Source organism: Nylanderia fulva, unplaced genomic scaffold (genome assembly GCF_048542155.1).
Source record: "Nylanderia fulva isolate GAGA-0341 unplaced genomic scaffold, ASM4854215v1 Scaffold64, whole genome shotgun sequence".
Classification (NCBI taxonomy): Eukaryota; Metazoa; Arthropoda; class Insecta; order Hymenoptera; family Formicidae; genus Nylanderia; species Nylanderia fulva.
Window position 1 is genome coordinate 76,911 of NW_028190742.1, and position 22,940 is coordinate 99,850.

General features: G+C 31.8%; 1 protein-coding gene across 7 annotated transcripts in view; it reads left to right on the forward strand.

Moving 5' to 3' along the window:
* mask (multiple ankyrin repeats single KH domain) overlaps nt 1-22,940 on the forward strand; it is a 47,304-nt gene that overhangs the window by 5,703 nt on the left and 18,661 nt on the right. Inside the window, exons 1-18 of one of the 7 annotated variants that reach the window (XM_085488157.1) lie at nt 2,539-2,637; nt 4,139-4,576; nt 8,040-8,187; nt 9,263-9,543; nt 12,741-13,044; nt 13,301-13,602; nt 13,798-14,013; nt 14,365-14,967; nt 15,128-15,290; nt 15,364-15,950; nt 17,480-17,629; nt 18,116-18,323; nt 18,571-18,984; nt 19,599-19,937; nt 20,300-20,461; nt 21,159-21,524; nt 21,930-22,084; nt 22,754-22,929. In XM_085488157.1, the coding sequence (XP_085344283.1) occupies nt 2,554-2,637; nt 4,139-4,576; nt 8,040-8,187; nt 9,263-9,543; nt 12,741-13,044; nt 13,301-13,602; nt 13,798-14,013; nt 14,365-14,967; nt 15,128-15,290; nt 15,364-15,950; nt 17,480-17,629; nt 18,116-18,323; nt 18,571-18,984; nt 19,599-19,937; nt 20,300-20,461; nt 21,159-21,524; nt 21,930-22,084; nt 22,754-22,929 (5,096 nt within the window). In that variant the 5' untranslated portion in view covers nt 2,539-2,553. Of the gene's footprint in view, nt 1-2,538; nt 2,638-4,138; nt 4,577-8,039; nt 8,188-9,262; nt 9,544-12,740; nt 13,045-13,300; nt 13,603-13,797; nt 14,014-14,364; nt 14,968-15,127; nt 15,291-15,363; nt 15,951-17,479; nt 17,630-18,115; nt 18,324-18,570; nt 18,985-19,598; nt 19,938-20,299; nt 20,462-21,158; nt 21,525-21,929; nt 22,085-22,753; nt 22,930-22,940 lie in introns of those variants that run through there. The other 6 variants (XM_085488152.1, XM_085488153.1, XM_085488155.1 and 3 more) reach the window with 6 other exon arrangements.

Sequence of the window (22,940 nt, forward strand, 5' to 3'; positions counted from 1 at the left end):
TTTTTAGTAAAGGGGTTACTTATAAATATTTTTTAATCCTCGTGTGTCGTTATATAAGAAGATGAAATTATCCTTATTTACTTTTTATCTAATTAAAATTTGAGTCGGAATATGACCCAGAAGTATGCGTTAGAAAGCTTGATTCCTTTAGAAACTTTATTTTTTGCAAAATCAATAGTTTTCAAGAAAAAAATAAAATACATTATGCAGCAGGATGCTAATTGACATATAGGTCTTGAGTCGTAAGAAGTTTAAAATTAATAAGAAAATAAAAAATTATATATCTATGGTAAACATTGAAAAAATGGAATATTTTTTAACTTCTAAAATTTGAGGGAAAAAAACCTAATAGGTTTTTTTAACCAAATTCAGTTGAATGCACTAATGCACATTAAAGGTTATTGCACATAAATTTCAACGGCATAAATAACTAAAAAGTAAAATAATTAACACTAAGAAATAATATTATTGTCATTATTTGAATCGATATTTAATATATATTATTATATAACAATACAAATAATATTTCGTACTATTATATAATTATCTTACTATTTCCATTACTTATATTATAAATTTATTATATTATATTTATATTATATATTATAAATTATAAATTTGTGTACGATAATCTTTAATGTATGTTACTTCGCTATAATTTTCATCTCCCCCATTGGAGTATATATGTTTTTATGAAATATTATACTTCACTTAATTTTCTACAAAGAATTGTCTCTTTTCGCTCTTATTTAGAATAAATTTGTATTTAAGGTGTCTCTAATTAATGGTAGAATCCTAGGATTATTTGGAGACGATTTTTCCTCAGTGAAAATGTCGAAAAAGGCCATTTTTTACATATTCCCAATTTCTGTCATTATGTAATTTTTGTAACTAAGTCTTAAATTAAAATTTCATTAAAGAAGTAAACTCTATCTGAAATTAACTAAAGAGTGTAGTTTTGTTAATATTTTATTTCCACAAAGCTTAGTTCGCAAAAATCCCTTATTTTCGATCGCTTATAACTCGAAAATTATTGGTGTCTTGATAAACAACCTCAGAAATCTCTCATTAACGGGTGATACATTAGCAGTGTTTGCTGTTATCTAAATAAAATTATACAGATTATCTAGATATGATGAAATTTCATCTTTATATAGATAATGAAAATATCTATTATTTATATGTACATCTTAGGTGAAAAAAGTGTTATTTTTACTAAATTATCTAGAATAATGTTCAAATAATTTGGTTGAGTCATAGCATATAAAAATACTTAAATAGTAGAACTAACAAGTAGTAAGCGATAAAATTTATATAAATAAAAGTATGAATATACTTTTATATTTCTTTTATAATTTACATTTTTTTACAACAGCATTATATAAGCGGTCTTAAAAATAATATTATCTAAAAGTTATCCAGATGAATATATTGCTATATAATTTTATCTTTCATTCAGATATATTTATAACAAAATCATCTCTTTATTTTATCTAAAATAAAAGATCTTACATATTTTTATCTTATCTTTATCCAGCTAATTTAAAAATCCTCCAAGCACAATACTGTACACAAATCTGAGACACCCTGTACATACATATACATATACGTTTGACATAAACGGTCTTAAAAATAATATTATCTGGAAATTATTTAGATAAACATATCGCTATATAATTTTATCTTTCATCTCCAGATACATTTACGACAAAATCATCCCTATCTTATTTAAAATAAAATATTTTACATATTTTTATCTTATCTTTATCTAACTAATTTTAAAATCCTTAATCTAATTCCTAAAATCATCTTTATTTTATCTAAGATAAATTTTCACATCTCATCTTTATCCAGCTAATTTTAAAAAATCCACCAAGCACAACACATTGTAGCAGGGTGTATACTCAAATCTTGGAAATAAATTCCCTATTTTTTAAAAATTGCCCCTCTGATTTTATTTTCAAATATACCTTTAAAGAATATAAAATTTATTAGATTTACATAAAGTATATTAAAATATATTTTGTTATAAAATACAATATCATTATATTAAAAAACATTTTATTTATGTTAGAAAATTATGTATAACAAAAATAAACTTAATTTGAACTGTATTGAAATTAGCGGCAACTTCAAATTAAGATTACGATTTATCGTTAGCTTTTTCCCAGGTGCATCGGACCCAAAAATAAACTTAATTTAAAATTGTATTTAAAATTTATTATTATTGTATTTAAATTATAAAATAAAATATATTAAAAACATTTTATTTGTGTTAGAAAATGATGTATAACAAAAATAAACTTAATTTAAAATTGTATTTAAAATTTTTTAAAATATTTTAATTTTACTTGGAATTTTGAACAAAAGTACACCTGGAAAATCGGAATTTATTTATATAAGGTTTGAGTATACACCCTGTACACAAGTCTGGGACACCCGGTATACATACCAATACACATAGAATATGTGTGAGTCGCGAGCATGCCTGCCCGCCGCGTTTGTTCGTTCACATCTCAATCGGTGCGCTATCTAGCGGACTTCTCATAATATATGTCGTGTTCTCTCACATCACTCGCGAGTGAGTGTCTGTCCGCACGAGTTGAGTCGTTCGCGACGTCGATTAGTCCAAATATCGTAAGTCTCTCCACCACTTGACACATCAACCTGTCAAGCTTATTAGCTCTTACGTCAAAAATTCTCTACCCTCTCTTCTTCGCGAGTTCGCGAACATACATAATTGTGTACCTTGCCTTATTTCACTCGTGTAGAGCCACCATATTCCACATAGTATATCATATCCCATCGAGAAACGGCGTTCCTTCCCTTTTAAATGTCTTCCGTCACGTCGCCGAGACGAGAGGAAGAGGCGGCCCGATAGCGCGTCCCTCCTGTCACTTCTGCGGGCTCTCCTGGAGAAGGCTGACGCGCTCGCGCTGCCGCCGATGATTATAAGTTCGCGAGGGGAAGGGCGGGAGGGGAAGAGGCGAACAAATGGGAGGACGGTGCGCAGGTATGCGGAGCGGAACCGTGGACTCGGTCTCGTGGAGGAAGTGTATATCGCGATCCTTCGTTCTTCTCTTTGGAGAAGAAGATCCAAGTGTCAAAAGATGAAGCGTCACTCGATCTAGCCTATAACGCACTTTTATATCCGCATTTCCGATTTTTTTTTTTTTTTTTTTTTTTTTTACATTGTCTCGCACTTCCGGTTTCCTCTTGCATGCGTTTGTGGATATGAATATCCTGTCATTGCTGAGTATATATATGTATATATGAAATGTGTGTACTATTGTTTGTGAGTGGGTGAGTGACGGAGATAAAATGAGAGATGTCATCTGTAAGGCGTATTTTGTGTTCTGGATTAATCTTCCGTTGACCAGGGATCAATCTTTTCTACTGCGATGTCGATTTTATACATCTCTCAGCTCATTGGTTACAACATCTATGTGATATCTTTGTGACGATACAGATAAAGAAAATACAAGGATGTGTAACATCATGTACATCACAGATTTTCAATATTGGAACGTACCTTTTATATACATACTCAGCGATGTATATAATTTTCTTTATTCTCTTATGTTTTCTACATCGCTATATATTGTCTAGCTTTCTAACATTATAAAGTATAAAATATAGATGTATAGGATGATCTTGACTTAGTCAAAATCAGGGATTGATTGAACTCATAAAGATGGAAAAAGTTCTTACAAACATCAGTCTAAAAATGCCTCTTTCAGGAGTTGCGAGTCAGTTTAATCCTTATGACGAGCTCAATATCTGATTTTTTGGCATTGCTATGTACTGTCTAGCTTTCTAACAATGTAAAGTATATACTATAGATGTACAGGATGATCCTGACTTGGTCAATATCAGGGATCGATTGGGCTTGTCATAACAATGAAAAAAGTTCTTATGAACATTAGTCCAAAAGTGCCTTTTTCAGAAGTTGCGAGTCTGTTTAATTCTTATGATGAACCCAATATCTGATTTTGATCAAATATTTCAGGATCATCTTACATAATTATATATATACCCAGGTAGTAAGTTGACGTTGAATGATGTCAGTTTGCTACTTTATTATATGATATTTCTTGCATTTCCATGTTCAGCTCTTTAATGATACGTTTGCTTGTAGGTGGAGTGTTTTGCGATCGACCAAGAATTGGACGAAGATCATCCTGAATCGTCGAAATTTCTGTTAACACCCGAGGACCCCGAGCGTTCCGTAGACCCGGAGACCCAAGCGCGTCTGGAGGCGCTCTTGGAGGCGGCCGGTATCGGGAAGCTGTCGTCGGGTGATGGCAAGCACTTGGCCGATCACGAGGTGTTACGTCGCTTAACATCCAGTGTTTCTTGTGCATTAGACGAGGCCGCGGCCGCATTAACACGTATGCGCAGTGACAATCCACGTACGCCGAACGAAAAACGTTCTCTCGTCGAGGCCTGCACCGACGGGGACGTCGGTACTGTTCGGAAATTGTTGACCGAGGGTCGGAGCGTTCATGAGACTACCGAGGAGGGAGAAAGTTTGCTCTCCTTAGCTTGTTCTGCAGGTTACTACGAGCTTGCTCAGGTGTGCATCGAGATCAAACGTATTTTCTTGCCTCCTCGAAGGATGATCCATCCCTGTTGCTAAATGTTGATTATTTGTTGTTGTGCAGAGTTCAAAGCTCATTTTGAAAGAGATACTTTGTTAAAGTGCATGCCACTGGATAAATAAGTTTTTTTGGTACACACATTTAATATATATCTTACAGTGTGTGTAATATATAAGTGTACTGTAGGAAATTGCTGAAACTAATCAGCTGTCATATTTTAATGCATGTACAGGATGTATACTCCCTGGAAAAATCTGGAATTCTCAGAATTTTGTTTTACATTGAAAAATCCTGGAATTAACATGGAATTTGATTGGAACTCAGGGAATTTTTTAAAAAATTGCCCTTTTGATTTTAAAATATAGTTTTAAAGAATATAAAATTTATTAGTTTTATGTAAAGTATATATTAAAATATATTTTATTATAATATAATACAATATTACATTATTATATTTAAAAAATACTTAATTTATCTTAAAAAATTATGTATGACAAATTATTTCAAAATTGTATTCTAAATATTATTTCAAATACTTAAATTGTACCTAGAATTTTGAACAAAAATTAAATCATGGAATCCTTAAGGAATTTATTTCCAAGATTCGAGTATACACCCTGATGTAGTTATTGAGAAAACAAAAATCGTGTTGGAAAGAGAAAAGTCTGCAGTTTTTAATAGATATAAATAAAATGTTTGTATACCAATTTATTTTATTGATAAAAAGTAATGAAAAGAATGCTAATAATCACATCAATTAATGATAAATATTTTCAACAGTGCCAAATTTAATAGCAGTTATTAAAAGCATTGTCATAACATTAAAAATGACATGTTGGAAAAAGTTTTTACGAGTTTTCATAAAAGAACAGAATTTTGTACAAATTCAAATGGTGCGCACTTCGAAAATATTTATCATTAATTTACATATGTGATTTTATTAGCACTTTTTTCATTATTTTTGTTCAATAAAATAAACTGGTACACAAACATTTTATTTATATCCATTAAAAACTGCATACTTTTCTCTTTTCAACACAATTTTTGTTTTCTCAATAACTGCTTGCATTAAAAAATAACAGCTGATTAGTTTCAGCAATTTCCTATGGGACACTATAAATGAAGTTTGATTATAAAATTGTGAAATTTATTTTGTATAAATTGTTTCTAAAAAGAAACCTTTTTTTAGGTAAAAAAGTAAAAATATGTAGTGTGTTTCTCATGTGAAATTGGTGGTGGTATTATTATTATTATTATATATATAAATATATATATATATATATATTTGGAAAAAACGCAATTCAAAATGAAATAATTGCGCCAATGTTACAAAGTTTTTATTGGCATGTTATGTTCAGATATATAATTTCAATTTGTTTATTATAAATTAATTCAGATATTGCAAAAATATCATTATTTAATAATGGCACATATATCTTTTTATCTTGAAAATCTTTTAGTTTTATAAGAACTACATTGAAAAATATTTTCAATATATTTATTTCTTTTTAATCTGCAGATATATATATATATATTTTTTTGTGTGTACTGTATAAAACTCGTGAATGAATGTTAATTAGCTAAAATTTTTTAGTTATTTTAATTAAATTTACTATTCCCTCATTATTGCAGCTACATTATGATTTTAAAAGAATTTTTTTCTCTTAAAATACATCGAAATAAATTAATTTTTTTGTATTCTACTATTTGCATTTTGATAATACAAATTAGTAAAATGTAACAAAAAAAATTAAAAAAAAAATAAGCCATTTTTGGCCCAAAAGCGGAGCCTAAATCAAACCATTGAAAACTGTTTTTGGAATCTTCTAGAAGCAGATAATAATAATAATTATTTGTTCATCAAGTCCGGGGAAAGTTATGAAAATCAAGATTTATTATTGATCCCGGACCTGGTGGACAAATAATTTTTATTTTCAGCAATTTCTTATGGGGCACTCTATAAATAAAGTTTGATTGTAAAATTGTGAAAGGACCTTGCACTTTTCTTAGGTAAAATGGGTTTCATAGGAATTTGCTGAAACTCTGGCATAAGATAGCCCAAAATATGCTAGAGAAAACCTGTCATTATCAAATCAATCCTATGTATCATTTTCAAGTTATCGACGTTCAAATATGAAAGTAAATATGTTGTATATTTCAAATAATACATATATACAATGTACTTTTTTGGACTTTCCCATCACCGCTGAGGTCCCAAACTTGGCGCGACAATTAAATACACAAAATGAAGCAAAGATAATTGATTTATAAGAGAATACAATCGAATAAATCCAGTTATTAATAAGGGTTGATTGAGATGTAGGAGGGTTTCAGTGGAGCATAGGGCTACTGGCGAAGAATCACTATAAAAAAATCTAACGCGCCAAGTTTGGGACCTCAGTGGTGGTGGGGAAGTCCAAAAAAGTACACTGTATATATGTATTATTTGAAATATACAACATATTTACTTTCATATTTGAACGTCGATAACTCGAAAATGATACATAGGATTGATTTGATAATGACAGCTTTTCTCTAGCATATTTTGGGCTATCTTATGCCAGAGTTTCAGCCAATTTCTATGAAACTCATTTTATCCAAGAAAACTGCGGGGTCCTTTATTTTGCATAAATTATTTTCAAAAAGGAACCTTTTTTAGGTAAAAATTTGGTAAGAATATGTAGTGCGTCTCTTATGTGTGAAATTGATGGTATTTTATATATGTATGTGTGTGTGGTGCGTGCGTGCGTGCGTGCGTGCGTGCGTGCGTGCGTGCGTGCGTGCGTGCGTGCGTGCGTGCGTGCGTGCGTTTGTTTGTTTGTTTGTTTGTTTGTTTGTTTGTTTGTTTGTTTGTTTATTTGTTTATTTTTCTGATTCTAGAAGATTCCAAAAACAGTTTTCTATGATTAATTTAGGTTCTGCTTTTGAATAAAAAAATGGCTTATTTTTAACATCCTCTTTTCTTTATTATTTTATTAATGAGTGCATGCATAACTTAATCTTTATATATATTATACTGTAAAAATGATTTTTATGGTTAAGCTTTATTTATCTTGTATCTTTGGCATATTTTATCAATTTATACAATCAAACATGGATCATGGCATATGAAAAAACTAATTTGTTTTGACATATTTTGTGCAAGAAAAAAATTCACACGATTTTTTGCTTTATAATATAATTGAGAAACCAAGAATTAACAATTGAAACTAAACAGACCTTCAGAAACATTTGTCATTTACATGTAAATATTAATGTTATTAGATTAAAATTTTTAAAATTTTTATTTATTTCTTTTTATTTATTTGTTATACATGTAATCATTGACATGAAAAGTTAGTGTTATAATCATACAATTATAAGTTACAATTTATTTGAAATTATTCTTGCAGAGATGAATTCACATGTTTTTTCTTTTTTTTTTTTTTTACAAAATAGGTTCTTTTGGCAATGAATGCTAATGTGGAAGATCGCGGTATCAAAGGGGACTGTACCCCTTTAATGGAAGCTGCCAGTGCAGGACATGTAGATATAGTGAGTCTGTTGATCGCTCATGGGGCAGATGTCAATGCTCAGTCTACATCAGGTAAAAAAAATTATGTAGTAGATATTTACTTTTTATTTGTGATTTTTTTTAAATTATGTGCTAAAGGATCCCAACACAATCCTTATGGAAATTGGATTTCGGTGGTATTGGCTAGTTTTTTCATGTATCGTAGTTTGTGATATGCTGAACAAAAGATGTAAGCTTCAAAGCTAAATAATAAATAGTTGCTGATTTACAGACAGTCAATTCGTAAAACTCAAATTTTCCACATTTGACTAGTTATAAATCGATAACTATCTATTATTTAATTTTAAACGTTTAATTTTTTGTTCAGCGGATTATAAGCTACAATATATGAGAAAACCAGCTGGTTTTATCAAGATTTTATTTTATATAGAATCAGTGCAGGGTTTTTAAATCTATATGAAATTCTAGATAAAAATGAATCCCGACAAATCATCTGATTTTTTCATTTACAACGCATGAAAAAACCAGCCAATTTTATCGAAATTTAATTTTCATAACAGGATGTATACTCCCAGGAAAAGCCTGGAAAACTTCTAATTTTCGGGGAAGTTTTTTCTACCTTGAAAAATCCTGGAATACTCATGGAATTTATTAAACTCAGGGAATTTAAAAAAAAATTGCCCCTTTGATTTTATTTTCAAATATACTTTTAAAGAATATAAAACTTATTAAGTATATATACAGTATATTAAAATATATTTTATTATAAAATATAATATTATATTAAAAAATCAATTAATACAAAGTTTTGCTCGTATATTATAAATTATATTAAAAAATATTTTATTTACGTTAAAAAATTATGTATAACAAAAATTAACTTACTTTAAAATTGTATTTAAAATTTTTTTAAATACTTTGATTTTACTTGGAATTTTGAACAACAAAAGAGAGTACCTGGAAAATCATGGCATTCCCAGGGAATATATAATATTTGAGTATACACCCTATCATAAGGATTATGTGCGGGGTTATTTCCGTTTGCAAATACCGAAGGTTGGTGAATATAATTGTTCGAGGATAATATATTACAAAAATATTTTTGCATTTGCATTAATTGTATTAATGATATTTATATTTATTTTAGGGAATACACCTCTTATGTATGGTTGCGCCGGTGGGCACGAGGAGGTTGTACGTGTTTTATTAGAAGCAGGAGCTAACGTTGAAGATCACAATGAGAATGGTCATACACCTTTGATGGAAGCTGCGAGTGCCGGTCATGTTCAGGTTGCCAAGATCTTACTTGATAACGGAGCCGGCATCAATACTCATTCTAATGAATTTAAAGAATCGGCATTAACGTTAGCCTGCTATAAAGGACACTTAGAGATGGTACGCTTCTTGTTGGAAGCCGGCGCAGACCAGGTATAAAAATCATGATCAAATCATATCTCTGTTTGTTTTATCACAGTGAACAAAATGATTAGGAAATTGTACATAATACAAAATGATTTTTTCCTCACTTGCACTTTGATTTATTTCATTAAATACATTGTCTCATGAAAGTGGGTTTTTTGAAATTCTCTCTAACAATAAGAATTCTTAGAGAGAAAACCTAACATGAACAGAAGTTGTAATAACTTTCTTATCCATGATCTATAATGCCGAAGTGCAAATTTGTCTGATTTTTATGATGTTGCGCCACTTTGTTTGTACATAGTACATCACACAAAAAAATACACACACACATTTGTATGTTTATTTATTTCATTAAATACATTGTGTCATGAAAGTGGGTTCTTTGAAATTCTTAGGGAGTTCTCTCGGAATTTCTCAAAGAACCCACAAATTATATAGAATAGCGTCTTTTCTGCATTTCTCAAAAAATGAAAAAATTTTATTAGACATCAAAAATACTTTTAGCACTAGAGATAGAAAAATATTTGCTTCGATTGGTTGATCGAATAATTCCCGAAATATTACCCGCGTTCACCAGAAAAAGCATCTTTGCAATTGTTGTAAAATTAATCTGATTGACAATAATAAGAATATTAAGTCGGCTTCTTAAATTTTAAAAACACAATATACACCTCCTTTATCTCGGCCAATAGAGCCACACGCAATATTATTGCGACAATTAAGAAAGAAAATTTGGAAACTAAGGAATTTGTATCCTATGGTTGGGATTTCAGAAATTCCCCTTGTTCCTCTCTTAACTTCCCCTGTAAAGAAATAGGGTTCGATTCCCGATTCAGCCGATTTTCGGACCAATATTTTTCTCGCCTATTTCTTGTATATTTTTAATCTGATTGGTCTTGCAATTTTATTGTTGTTTCCATAAAAATCGGACCGAGTTCTAGCATTGTGGACACAAGGTTTTGCAAAATAAGGGAATTTCTGGAAAAATAAATGGAATCAACCAATCGGAAGAAATATGTTTCTATCTCTATTGGTCTAAAGTACTTCTAATGCCAAACATAGATTTGAATTCATAGGTCATAGGACTCTCGTTTCAGAATTGCACCTCGTCGCGTGACTTCAATTTGATGCTAACGTCAGGGAAAAAAAAAGTTAGATTTCAATAGCAAATTCATAGTGACGCTCGACGCTCATTTTCAAGGTCAAGTGATTTTCAATCAAAAATGAAACCAGTTTGTCAATTTTTGTCATCTTCTGGCAGGAAAATTAATGTTGAACGTCAGTGAAAAGACACCTTAAGGCTCCTGGTTCTCCGTCATGATCACCTTCGTAACGTTCAGAGGCGAGAAAAGACGCGCTAAAAATTCTTGGATACCATTTTTAAAAGAAAAAATATTTCAATAAAGCAGGACTTCAGGTAGCTCCATCTTAAAATTCCTCGGAAACTGTCATTTTCCCTTTATAATTTACTAACAACTATAAAACCTTATGCGCGCTTCTAGAAATTAATTCGAGCTCTCGGACCCAGAAATTTGTAGCCAATTAATGTGCAGTTTTTACGGAAATGCAGCGATTTCATTGGCTGTGCATTTCTCGGTTGGAAGAAGGAAAATGATAGTTTCCGAGGTATCTTAAGAGTGCGCTAAGGGTGCATTTAAAGTGCCGCTTCACCGAAATATTTGTTTATTTAGAAATCTAGAACTTTTAGCGTGAATTTTCTCATCTCTGACCTTACGAGGAGATAGGCACGTCTCCTGAAGGTGGAAGCGTTAAAATGACAGGACAGAATGCAGATTCTCGTAATTTTATGTACTTCCACCTTCAAAGAGAAAGGCATTTGGATTATTTGTGAGCATTTTCATCAAATGGCATTTGTGTCTATTAAAATGTACTTTAAATTAATCTCTTAATGGGTTCTCTCGGTGTTAATATGTCGATAATGAGGTGCGATTGGCTGATAGCTAGCAACATTACTATAGCATATCCCTCTTGTATTAGTTGGTCTAGTTATTTTTTACATATTTTTTCTGTCTTATATGTACAGGATGTCTGCTAAAGATTTGTGCGGAGGTAAAACACAGTCAACAGAAAAGTGCCAGTAAGAAATAACTAATTGACTCTACAAGGTGCTAAACTGAGTAGAAAAATCTATTATTTTGTGATTTTCGCAAGAATTAATGAGTGATTAATTAAAAAGAATTGACCAATTCGCGCGAATTACAGGACTCTCTATATATAATTTATTTATGTGAACTTTTGACAGATTGCTTTAGAAAATTTCTGTCTGGTCAAGTTTTATTGATCAATTATTTTATGTCTTTTACTGCAAACCAATAGAAACAATAGAAATGGAAAAGAAAAGTCCTGTATCCTGTATATTTGCTAAATTTGCAATAATTATTGTGCTATTAATTAAAATATCTGAGACGATTTCTATCTTTTCTAAGGAAAAGTTCCTTTATTGATTTATGATAAAGAATGTATAAAATGATTGACCAATTATGTGTTTTACCTGCTCACAATCTTTATTATCAAACACTCTGTATATCTTTTATAAAAAATATCTAAGGGCCAGTTGTTCCAACTCTTGGTAAGTTTTACCCAACAGGTAGCATATCTTCATCTCTTTTTTTTTTAGAATTTATCTGAAAAGAGAAAAATATGCTACCTGTCGGGTAAAACTTACCAACAAGTTGGAAAAATCAGCTCTTAATAAGTATATGGTAAAACTATATAATAATACAGGGTTTCTAAACTATATAATATACTAATAAAACTATATAAGTGATCTTAAATCTAAAATATGTTATAATATACTATAAAAACTATATAATATACAGGGTTTCTAAAATTATGTCAGATATTTTAAGTGTTTTTTAGGTGTTAAAATAAGAGAAAAAATTTCTACATCCTGTATAGTAATTATACATAATAACCATATGATATATATAATAATATAATATATATATAACTATAGTTATACAGTTATATATATATTATAGTTATATATATATATATATATATAACTAAGTTATATATATATATATATATATATATATATATATGTGTATATATCATATGGTTATTATGTATAATTACTATACAGGATGTAGGATTTTTTTCTCTTATTTTAACACCTAAATAATAGAAATAAAAATTTATTACAATAATATAATTCGTTTATCTAACTAATTCAAATTAAGTTTCGAAAATGTTTACAGGAGCATAAAACTGATGAGATGCATACAGCTCTTATGGAAGCCTCTATGGATGGTCATGTGGAAGTTGCCCGTTTGCTCTTAGATTCAGGTGCTCAAGTAAATATGCCCACCGACAGTTTCGAGTCGCCTCTCACGTTAGCAGCTTGCGGTGGTCATGTAGACTTAGCAATGCTCTTGATTGAACGTGGAGCTAACATCGAAGAAGTCAACGATGAAGGTTACACACCACTAATGGAGGCTGCACGCGAGGGTCATGAAGAAATGGTCGCTTTACTTTTAAGTCAAGGTACGTTTTAAGATTTTTTTTTTTACCCAGACAAGGTGTTTCTTATAAATTTTTGGATGTTGAAAACGATGATGCAAGCCAATTTTCAACAGTACGTTAGGTTTTTCTAATAATTGAAATTTTGTTCTATCGTGAAAAATCATGGAATTCTCAGGAAATTTATTTATAAGATTTGAGTATACACCCTGAATATAAAAATTGCAATATATTAATTGTGTTATACTAAAATATGTAATGTATAATTATGTTAATAAAGGTGCAAACATCAACGCCCAAACGGAAGAAACTCAAGAAACGGCTCTTACCCTGGCTTGTTGTGGGGGTTTCCTGGAAGTTGCAGATTTTTTAATCAAGGCGGGGGCGGATATAGAATTGGGTGCGTCCACTCCTTTGATGGAAGCTGCACAAGAAGGGCATTTGGATCTCGTGCGATATTTATTAGATTCCAATGCTGATGTTCAGGCCCAGACGCAAACCGGGGACACAGCTTTGACATACGCCTGCGAGAATGGTCATACAGACGTCGCCGATCATTTACTTCAATACAATGCCGATTTAGTATGCATTTTTTTAAATATAATTATGAAATTGCAATTTTTTATTTTTAAGTTATTTGGTAGTTTTTTTTGTCTCAAAGTACGAATTATTTTTTATTAATATTTTTTTATAATAATTAATATTAATTAATTAGTATTAATTAATTAATATTAATATTTTTTATTAATATTTATAGTAATTTGTTTTGTATTATAGGAGCATGAGTCGGAAGGTGGTAGAACACCACTAATGAAGGCTTGTAGGGCGGGTCATCTCTGCACAGTTCAATTTCTTATTTCGAAACAAGCTGATGTCAATCGACAAACGACAAATAATGATCACACTCCTCTTTCATTGGCATGCGCTGGTGGTCACCTTGCAGTAGTTGAACTGCTTCTAGCACAATCTGCAAATCCATTTCATAAATTGAAGGTACGTCTTTTGGAAACATTTAAATAAGAATTATATTTTATTTTTAACCTGCCAAATAGCAAACTGACGTCATTTGACGTCAAAATTCTTGCTACTTAGGCTATTTATATATATAAATAACAATTATTAAATAATGTATTATTTAATGATATATTATATTATTTAAGAATATATATAATTATTGAATAATATATATATAAATAACAATTATTTAATAAGATTAATAAAATCGTTAATATATTGATCATTCAATCTATTTTGTATATAACATTAACAAAGTATCTCATATTTTTTATACAACTCTTGAGAGATTTTTCTGAGTATGTAATATAATAATCTAATGTATTGTAGGATAACTCCACCATGCTAATTGAAGCGGCGAAAGGTGGTCATACTGCTGTTGTTCAACTTTTATTAGACTATCCTCATAGCATTATGATGAATGCCCCACATAGTGCTGCCTCCGCATCTATGTTATTACCGCAACAACAGCAGCAGCAGCAACAACAACCACAACAGCAGCAGCAGCAGCATATAAGCCATCAGCAACATATACCACCTCACCCTCAGCAAGCGTCCACCCAGCCGCAGCATCAGCAACAGCAGCAACAGACGACTGAACAACAAACGCAAAATCTTCAACTCAAACACAATACACAAAAGTCATTATTGAGAAAGAATCGATCAGTGACTATGATGCCCGACATGAGCCTTACTTCCGCCGAAGCTCAACAGGTTCGGTCACAACCTGCAGGAGAGCCGGCCGCCATTACTAAGGACGACACGAATATTCTCGATAAAGGCAGCGGAGGGTTCACGAGTCTGTCGGAACCCAACATTAGTCTTAGCCCGACATCGACAGCGCCGACTCAAGGAGTAAACATCACCGACAGTCGAAAGAATATTAGACAAGAGCAAATAATTCATAAACAACAAATACTTGAAGAATTACAAGTATGTTTCACGCATGCATTATTATTATATTTTGTCTTATCGTATTTTTTTTTAAATTAATTGTATAATTATATAATAATATATATAATATTATACATATATATGTAATAATATTATAATATTATAAAGAATAATATAATTATACAATTATATCCTACAGAGGGTAGAGCGGGAATTGCAGATGAAAAGTGCGGGGCATATATTTTCGAGTCCACGAAGTTCCATAGTGAATCAGTCCCAGCAACAGCAGGATCCCAGCGAGACCGAGACGTTGCTACCAGGCGTGCTGAATATCGACTTGCCAGGTCAATCGACGTCTCATGGTATTTTTTTTCTCCTTATGAGATTTTCTCATTTATTAAAATTTTTCAATCTAATTATTTTCTTCCTCGAAAGGTCTAGTTTGCAACACCACCGGTATGACAGGCAATTCATTGACGTACCACGGAACCAGCGACGCGGCTCTGGTATGCAGCGCTTATATCGACAGCAAGCTGATGGGGATGCAGAACGCGGCGCACTACCCGAAGATGCCTGTTCCCAGCACGTTGGAGACCTTCCCCACGGACACCTTTCCTTCTTCGCCCCCCTTGACACTCGCCCCGTTACCCGCCACCACCGCCATGCCGCTGATCACCACTTCCTCAACGGCGACCCCGAGTCCGCCGAGCATCTCCACTTCCCCGACCATCATCGCCGTCTCCCAGTCGCCCATCACCGCGAGCAGCGACGTCAGCCAGAACACTGCGATAAGCGATCGCCCGAAGGCAAAGCCGGTGTCTAAGAAGGAAGGAAAGAATATACGGAAGGCGACATCCGGCATGGGAATGGCGAAACTGCAGCAGACCCAGGCGACCATCATGGCCGGGCTGCAGCAGCAGTATCAGCAGAAGCAACGGCAGCACCCTTCTTATCAGGTACAACAGGTCCAACAGCTGCAACAGCTCAATCAGCAATTGCAGCTTCAGCTGGATCAAGTGCAGGTGGATCCTTACTCTCATCCGTGTAGTTTGTTCCTTAGTTCGGTAAAGAATCCTGCACAATCCTTATGAAAACTGGATTTTGGTGGAATTGGCTGGTTTTTTTTTATATATTATATTTTTTCATGTGTATTATTTTTCATATATTTATATATATATATATATATATATATTTTTTTTTTTTTTTTTTTTTTTTAATCTTTCATATCTTATATATTTTTTTATATACATATATTGTTAATTAGCTCGGTAACTATCTATTTATTTATTTAGCTTTGAATCTATTATATTTTTTTCAGATCATAATCTATAATATACGAGGAAATTAACTAATCTTATCAAGATTCAATTTTATATAGGATTAGTGCAGGATTTTTGATCATATATGAAATTCTTAGGTCTGTTCTTTTTTATTACACATTGGAAGGAAAAAGATAAACTTTAAAACTCGTGCAGCCAGATAAACTGAAAAGATTTCTAGATAAAATTGAATCGATAAAATCAGTTGGTTTTCTCACATGTTGTAATTTATGATCTGCTGAACAAAAAATGTAATAGGCTTAAAGCTAAATAATAAACAATTACTGAGTATTTTTTCTTATTTTTTATTTTTTTATTATTTAGCTTTGAGTCTATTACATTTTTTGTTCAACAGATTATAAACATGAGAAAACCGATTTTCTCGGGATTCAATTTCATCTATAATTTTATATAAATTCATAAACCTTGCATTAATCCTATATAAAACTGAATCTTGGTAAGATCAACTAAATTAAAACTAAATAATAGATAGTTACAGCTAGTTAAATACGAAAAATTTGGACTCTGCAAGTGTTTACTAGTTGTAAATCAGTAACTGTCCATTATTTAGCTCTGAAGATATTATATTTTTTGTTCAGTAAGTCACAAGCTACAATATGTGAAAAAAACTAACCATATTCTACTGAAATTCAATTTTTATTAGTGCAGAGTTCTTTTCAAGCAGTGCAAGACTGTAACGTAATTTAAACCTTTTATTTCCTCATTGCAATATACTGAATTACGACGTCAGATGCGAGAAATTATATAAATTAGTCTTTTTTTTTGTATGATAATATGAATAACAAAATATGCCGAAAATTTTATTTTGCATTAATAAATGTATGATACTTTTTTTTACGTTTTTGATAAAAGTAGATTTTGTAATAATTGATTAAATATTTAATTTCAATTACAGTTATTTATATTAATTATATTATTCCACGAATCTCGAAAAGTGACTCTTATCTTACAAATTTATATTATTAAAAAATTATATATTATATTATTTATATATTAATTATTATTAAATTATTATTATTAAAAAATTATATATAATAATTATATTAGTAGAAAAATTAAATTAGTAAATTTAAATGCAAATAAGAGATACGAAACAATTTTAATCTCTCTCTCCCTTTTTTTTTATTTTTTTATTAATATATGTAATTTCTTACTTCTGAGATGTTGCTTTTCAAATGAATATATATGTATCTTTTTTTTCTTTATATAAGATACAACAACAATCCCAGCCACAATCGCAAGCACAACAATCTCATTTACAACAGCAAACGAATGTAATTGGTAATAGTACGAATAGCATAATGATGCCCACTCAACTAATGCCGCACTTGCATCCTACGCATCACCATTTGCATAGCCAGGTACGTGCTATTAAATTGTCGTAATTTTGATTTACGTTAGACACTAACAATATATATATACAGGGTGTCCGGTAACTAACGGACCAACGATTACAAATGGATTCTTTGGTCAATTTGGGAACGATTTTTCCTCAGCGAAAATGTCGAAAAAGGTCATCATTTTTTACAACTTTCCAATATTTGTCATTATGTATCTTTATAACTAAGCCTCAAATTAAAATTTTATTATAGTAAACTCTACCTGAAATTAATTGAAGAATGTAATTATGTTAGACTTTTAACTCCAAAACGTTTAATTTTCAAAAAACCCATTTTTTTCAATCGCTTATAACTCGAAAATTATTGACTTCTCAACAATTTTTGCTAAGGAAAAATCGTCTCCAAATCGGCCAGAGAATCCGCCCTTAATCATTGGTCCGTTAGTTACCGGACACCCTGTATATATATATATATATATATATATATATATATATATATTTTATACAGCAATCGGCTCAAGAAATTCTTCCCGAACCAACGGATCCTGAAATGCTACGAAAGTACAGGGATACTTGTGCATTTTTTACCGGAGCACAAAAATCTAAAACTTTCTCCACTAATGAAAGGGTGTTCAAACTGGAAGATGGTACCGATATTCCTATTGATGAAGCATTTGAAATTTTTCGCTCCATCAATTTCGACGATGCAGTTGACAGTAAATATATATTTTTTATTTCTAATAAATCAAATAATTTTTAACGACCCAACTGGCATAATTTTATTTTTAACTTGAAATTACATTATATTTTATATTGTTATAATTATTTATTATATGTTATTTATTATATATTATTTTATTTTATTATTTTCTATATTATTTTATATTATTAATTATAATATTTTTAACTTGAAATAACATATAATATAAAATTGTTAAAAAATAATTTGTTTTCTCTCTGTAGCACTGGAGGACAATCAAGAAAAGCTTGATCTTAAGAGATTGGACATGTCGAGCAGCAAAGAACAGCAACAACAGCAGCAGCAGCACTTGCAGACTCAAATAGTTCAGCAAAGCGGAAGTCCTCACGCGTCTCAGGAATATTTCACTGGTCCTGTGCTATCAGTACCATCGGTCTCCTCCCTACCTACGTTACCGTCGCTACAAGTCACTAGCGCCGGTGTCCAGATAGAGGCAGACATATCAGCGGGTTTACAACTAACGAGTACGCAATCCTTACAAAATCCAGTGCTGAAACATCGTTTAAAAGCCTTCGAGGAAGGTTTTCGTCAGGGTAGCATGCACTTTCGTGAGTGTATGTCGCATGTTAGCGGCGACACCTTCCAACCCCAATTGTTACTTCAATCCTCTCAGATAAGTGAGTTGGTCCAGGAATCAAGTAATCTCCCTTCCAGACAGCACATGGATGTCCTCTGGAGATCCAAAGGATGTCCAATATGGATATAACAAATATCCTCAGGATATCCTATTTTAATCCTAAGACCTCCTTCAGACATCCTAAGGAAGAGCAAATGATTGCTCATTTTTTATCTTTGAATTATCCTCAAAATTGTTTGATATTCCAGGACTTGTATAGGATATGAAAAGGATGTCTATACTGATTTTTATATCGGAAAAAGGTTTGGCTACACAAAAGTATAAAAATATGAAAAAAAAACTAATATAACAATAATTCTTTTATAATGCATTATTGAAGAATTATTATTATAATCAGTAGTTTTTCGTATTTTTGTAGTTTCTTCAAAAAATACATATGCTCAAGATAGTTATCAAAATTTAAAAAATTTGAAGATAAAACAATTTTAGATTGCATGTAACTTGTTTTGCATAACAAAAATAATCATATATGGATATAAAATTTTTGTAAAATGTATATTGATAATATCTTAAAACATGCTAAAAATGTCTCGGATTATCCTGGGCTGTCTGGGTTTTGTTCCGGTGATTTTGCAACGATTTCTCCATTTTCAGCATTTCCTACGCAAACATTACCAGCTGTGAGCGGAGCAACGGGAATAATAGACAGTATACCACCTCACCAGTCGAGTAGTTATACGCAATCCACGACTTGTAGCGCTAATCAAGTTCAAGTCGCCACGCAGACCCAGGCACCTGCCACCACGACTTCTTCGAACATCGGAACCGTCGATAAGAAGCAAGTGTACACCGCCCCGATAACGGGGAAGAGCAAGAAGACCAGATATCCCCTCCTCTCGCAGCAGCAATCTTGCCAGCAACAACAAAGCACTGCCAGTGCTCAACAAACTTCGAATTTTCCGGCGCAAAACTATCAACTGGATCCAGTTGCAGGTGAGAAATCATATAGGATTTTCACAGGGTGTCTAAACTTTGAAAATCCGAAAAAAATCAGGCATTTTTTCCTTGAAGAATTCTCATACAGGGTGTATAGATATACTCGGAGAATTTTATTCAATCTTGAAGAATCAGGGAATTATCATAGAATTTGATTGGGATTCAGGGAATTTAAAAACCTGGAAAGTCGAAGAATATGTTTTACAAAATTTGAGTAGGCATCCTGTATTGTGTAATTTTTTAATTCATTTTATTTAATTAATAAAATTTTATTAATTTTATTAATTTGATTTATAATTACTATAAAACCAAACAATGATGCAAATAATTGATCAATATACAATATAATTCTATTCCAGCAGTTGGAGGCTACACGACCAACCAAGTTCCACCTACTCCATTTTCATGTATGGATGTTGATTCGGAAACTGACAGCAATCACGACACAGCGTTGACTTTAGCTTGTGCTGGAGGACACGAAGATCTCGTAGAACTTCTCCTGAGTCGCGGTGCAGATATAGGTATGCAAAATATCGATGCATATTGGTTCAACAACTTGATTATTATAAATATTTGAAGAAGAGGTACGTAGAATCTTACACAATTTTTATGGAAATTGGATTTGGCTGTTCTTTTTTCTTTTTTATGTGTTGTAACTTAAGATCTGCTAAACAAAAGATGTAATAGCCTTAAAGCTAAGTAGTGAACAGTTATGGAGCTTTTCATGTTTGACCGATTATAAATCAGTAACTGTTTATTATTTAGTTTTTAACCTATTACATTTTTTGTTTAGCAGATTATAAGCTAGAATTTGTGAGAAAACCTGCTGATTTTATTGGGATTCAATTCAACTTTATCTAGGATTTTATGTAGATTCAGAAAATCTGCACTAATCCTATATAATATTGAATCTTGGTAAGATCAGCTGGTTTAGCTCCATAACTCTGGTTTAGTCCCATTATTTAGCTTCGAAATATCACATCTTGTGTTCAGCAGGACACAAGCTACAATATATGAAAAAACTAGCCAATTCCACCAATTTCCATAAAATTGTGTAGAGTCATGTACGACAAATAATTGAGGATACGATTCACTTGAAGTTTAAGATAACATTTCTATAAACAATTCTCTCAATTTCCTTTATCTAAACAATTTTTAATATATAAAAAAATACCCCACCTAAAAGCTGACGAAGTACTACATGGAATTTTATTGCAGAACATAGAGATAAGAAGGGATTTACTCCACTGATCTTGGCCGCAACTGCCGGCCATCAGAAAGTGGTCGATATTCTTCTGAATCATGGAGCCGATATTGAAGCGCAATCTGAACGTACCAAGGACACGCCGTTGTCTCTCGCGTGTAGCGGAGGCAGATACGAGGTAGTCGAACTGCTGCTTAATCGCGGCGCGAATAAGGAACATCGCAACGTTTCCGATTACACTCCCTTGAGTCTCGCAGCATCTGGCGGTTATGTGAATATCATAAAACTTCTACTTAGCCACGGTGCCGAAATTAATTCTCGCACCGGCTCGAAACTGGGCATATCCCCACTTATGCTAGCTGCCATGAATGGACATACTGGTAAGAAAATAATAAGTTTGTTCTTTATAGTTGAACTGGTTGCACTAGTTCAGAGTTTCTTTTTTTTAAACTAAATATAATTTTAGTTCAAAAATAAATATTTTTATAATATAATATAAATTATATTATATTATAAAAATTATATTATAATATAATTTTTTTTAAATAAATTAGTGCAGTTAGTTCAGCTAAAGCTATCCCTAACAGCACACATATCGAAGACGATCAAAGAACATCTTGAGGATGTTTGAATGTTCTCCGGATAATCTCTTGATATCCTCTGAATGTCTTTCGGATGTGGTGTGCTATTAAGGATATAGAGAAATTGTCCAAGCGATAACTTCAATTTTTGCGTGCAAAAAAACAATTCCTTATTATGTGTAACATCTTGAATTTGTGCTACAGCGGCAGTTAAATTACTATTGGACATGGGCAGTGATATAAATGCCCAGATCGAGACGAACCGTAATACCGCGTTGACCCTTGCATGCTTCCAAGGCAGACACGAAGTGGTTAGTCTTCTTCTTGATAGAAAAGCTAACGTCGAGCATCGAGCCAAGGTAACATATCCAACGTAATATATTGAAATACATGTATAACGAAACATCAAGTGGGACAAGTGTCTGGACAAAATTAAAAATATAAATATAAATAAAATATAGAATAAGAATATAGAAAAAAATATAGAATAAAATATAGAATATTAATATAGAATATTAATATAGAATAACAGGGTGTATATTCCCTGGAAAAACCTGAAATTATCAGAGAATTTTGTTCTACCTTGAAAAATCCTGGAATTATCATGGAATTTGATTTGAACTCAGGAAAATGTTAAAAAATTATGTATAACATATAAACTTATTTTAAAATTATATTCTAAATATTATTTAAAATACTTTAATTTTATCTGGATTTTTGAACAAAAGTACCTGGAAAATCATGGAATCCTCGGGGAATTTATTTCTAAGATTTGAATATATACCCTGGACTCTCTCTCTACTCAAGGTCAAATCTTTACCACTATCTTTGTTTCCCTTGAGTGGATCCTTTAAAATGAAACACCCTATATGTGTAATTCCATTTAAGAAATTGAAGACCTTCAAACGATTACCTAAGGTCAAATCTTTATCACTTATTTTATGCCCCCCTTGAATGAATACTTTAAAATGGAACACTTTAAATGCGTCATTTTTAATGCATTCTATAATTTTTTCTCCTTTACAAAGACTGGTCTAACACCACTCATGGAGGCTGCTAGCGGTGGATACGTTGAAGTCGGTCGGGTGTTGCTTAGCAAAGGCGCAGATGTTAACGCAACTCCTGTCCCATCTTCTCGCGATACTGCTTTAACTATCGCCGCTGATAAAGGTCACTGCCGTTTCGTAGAGCTCTTATTGACGAGGTAATCTCTTT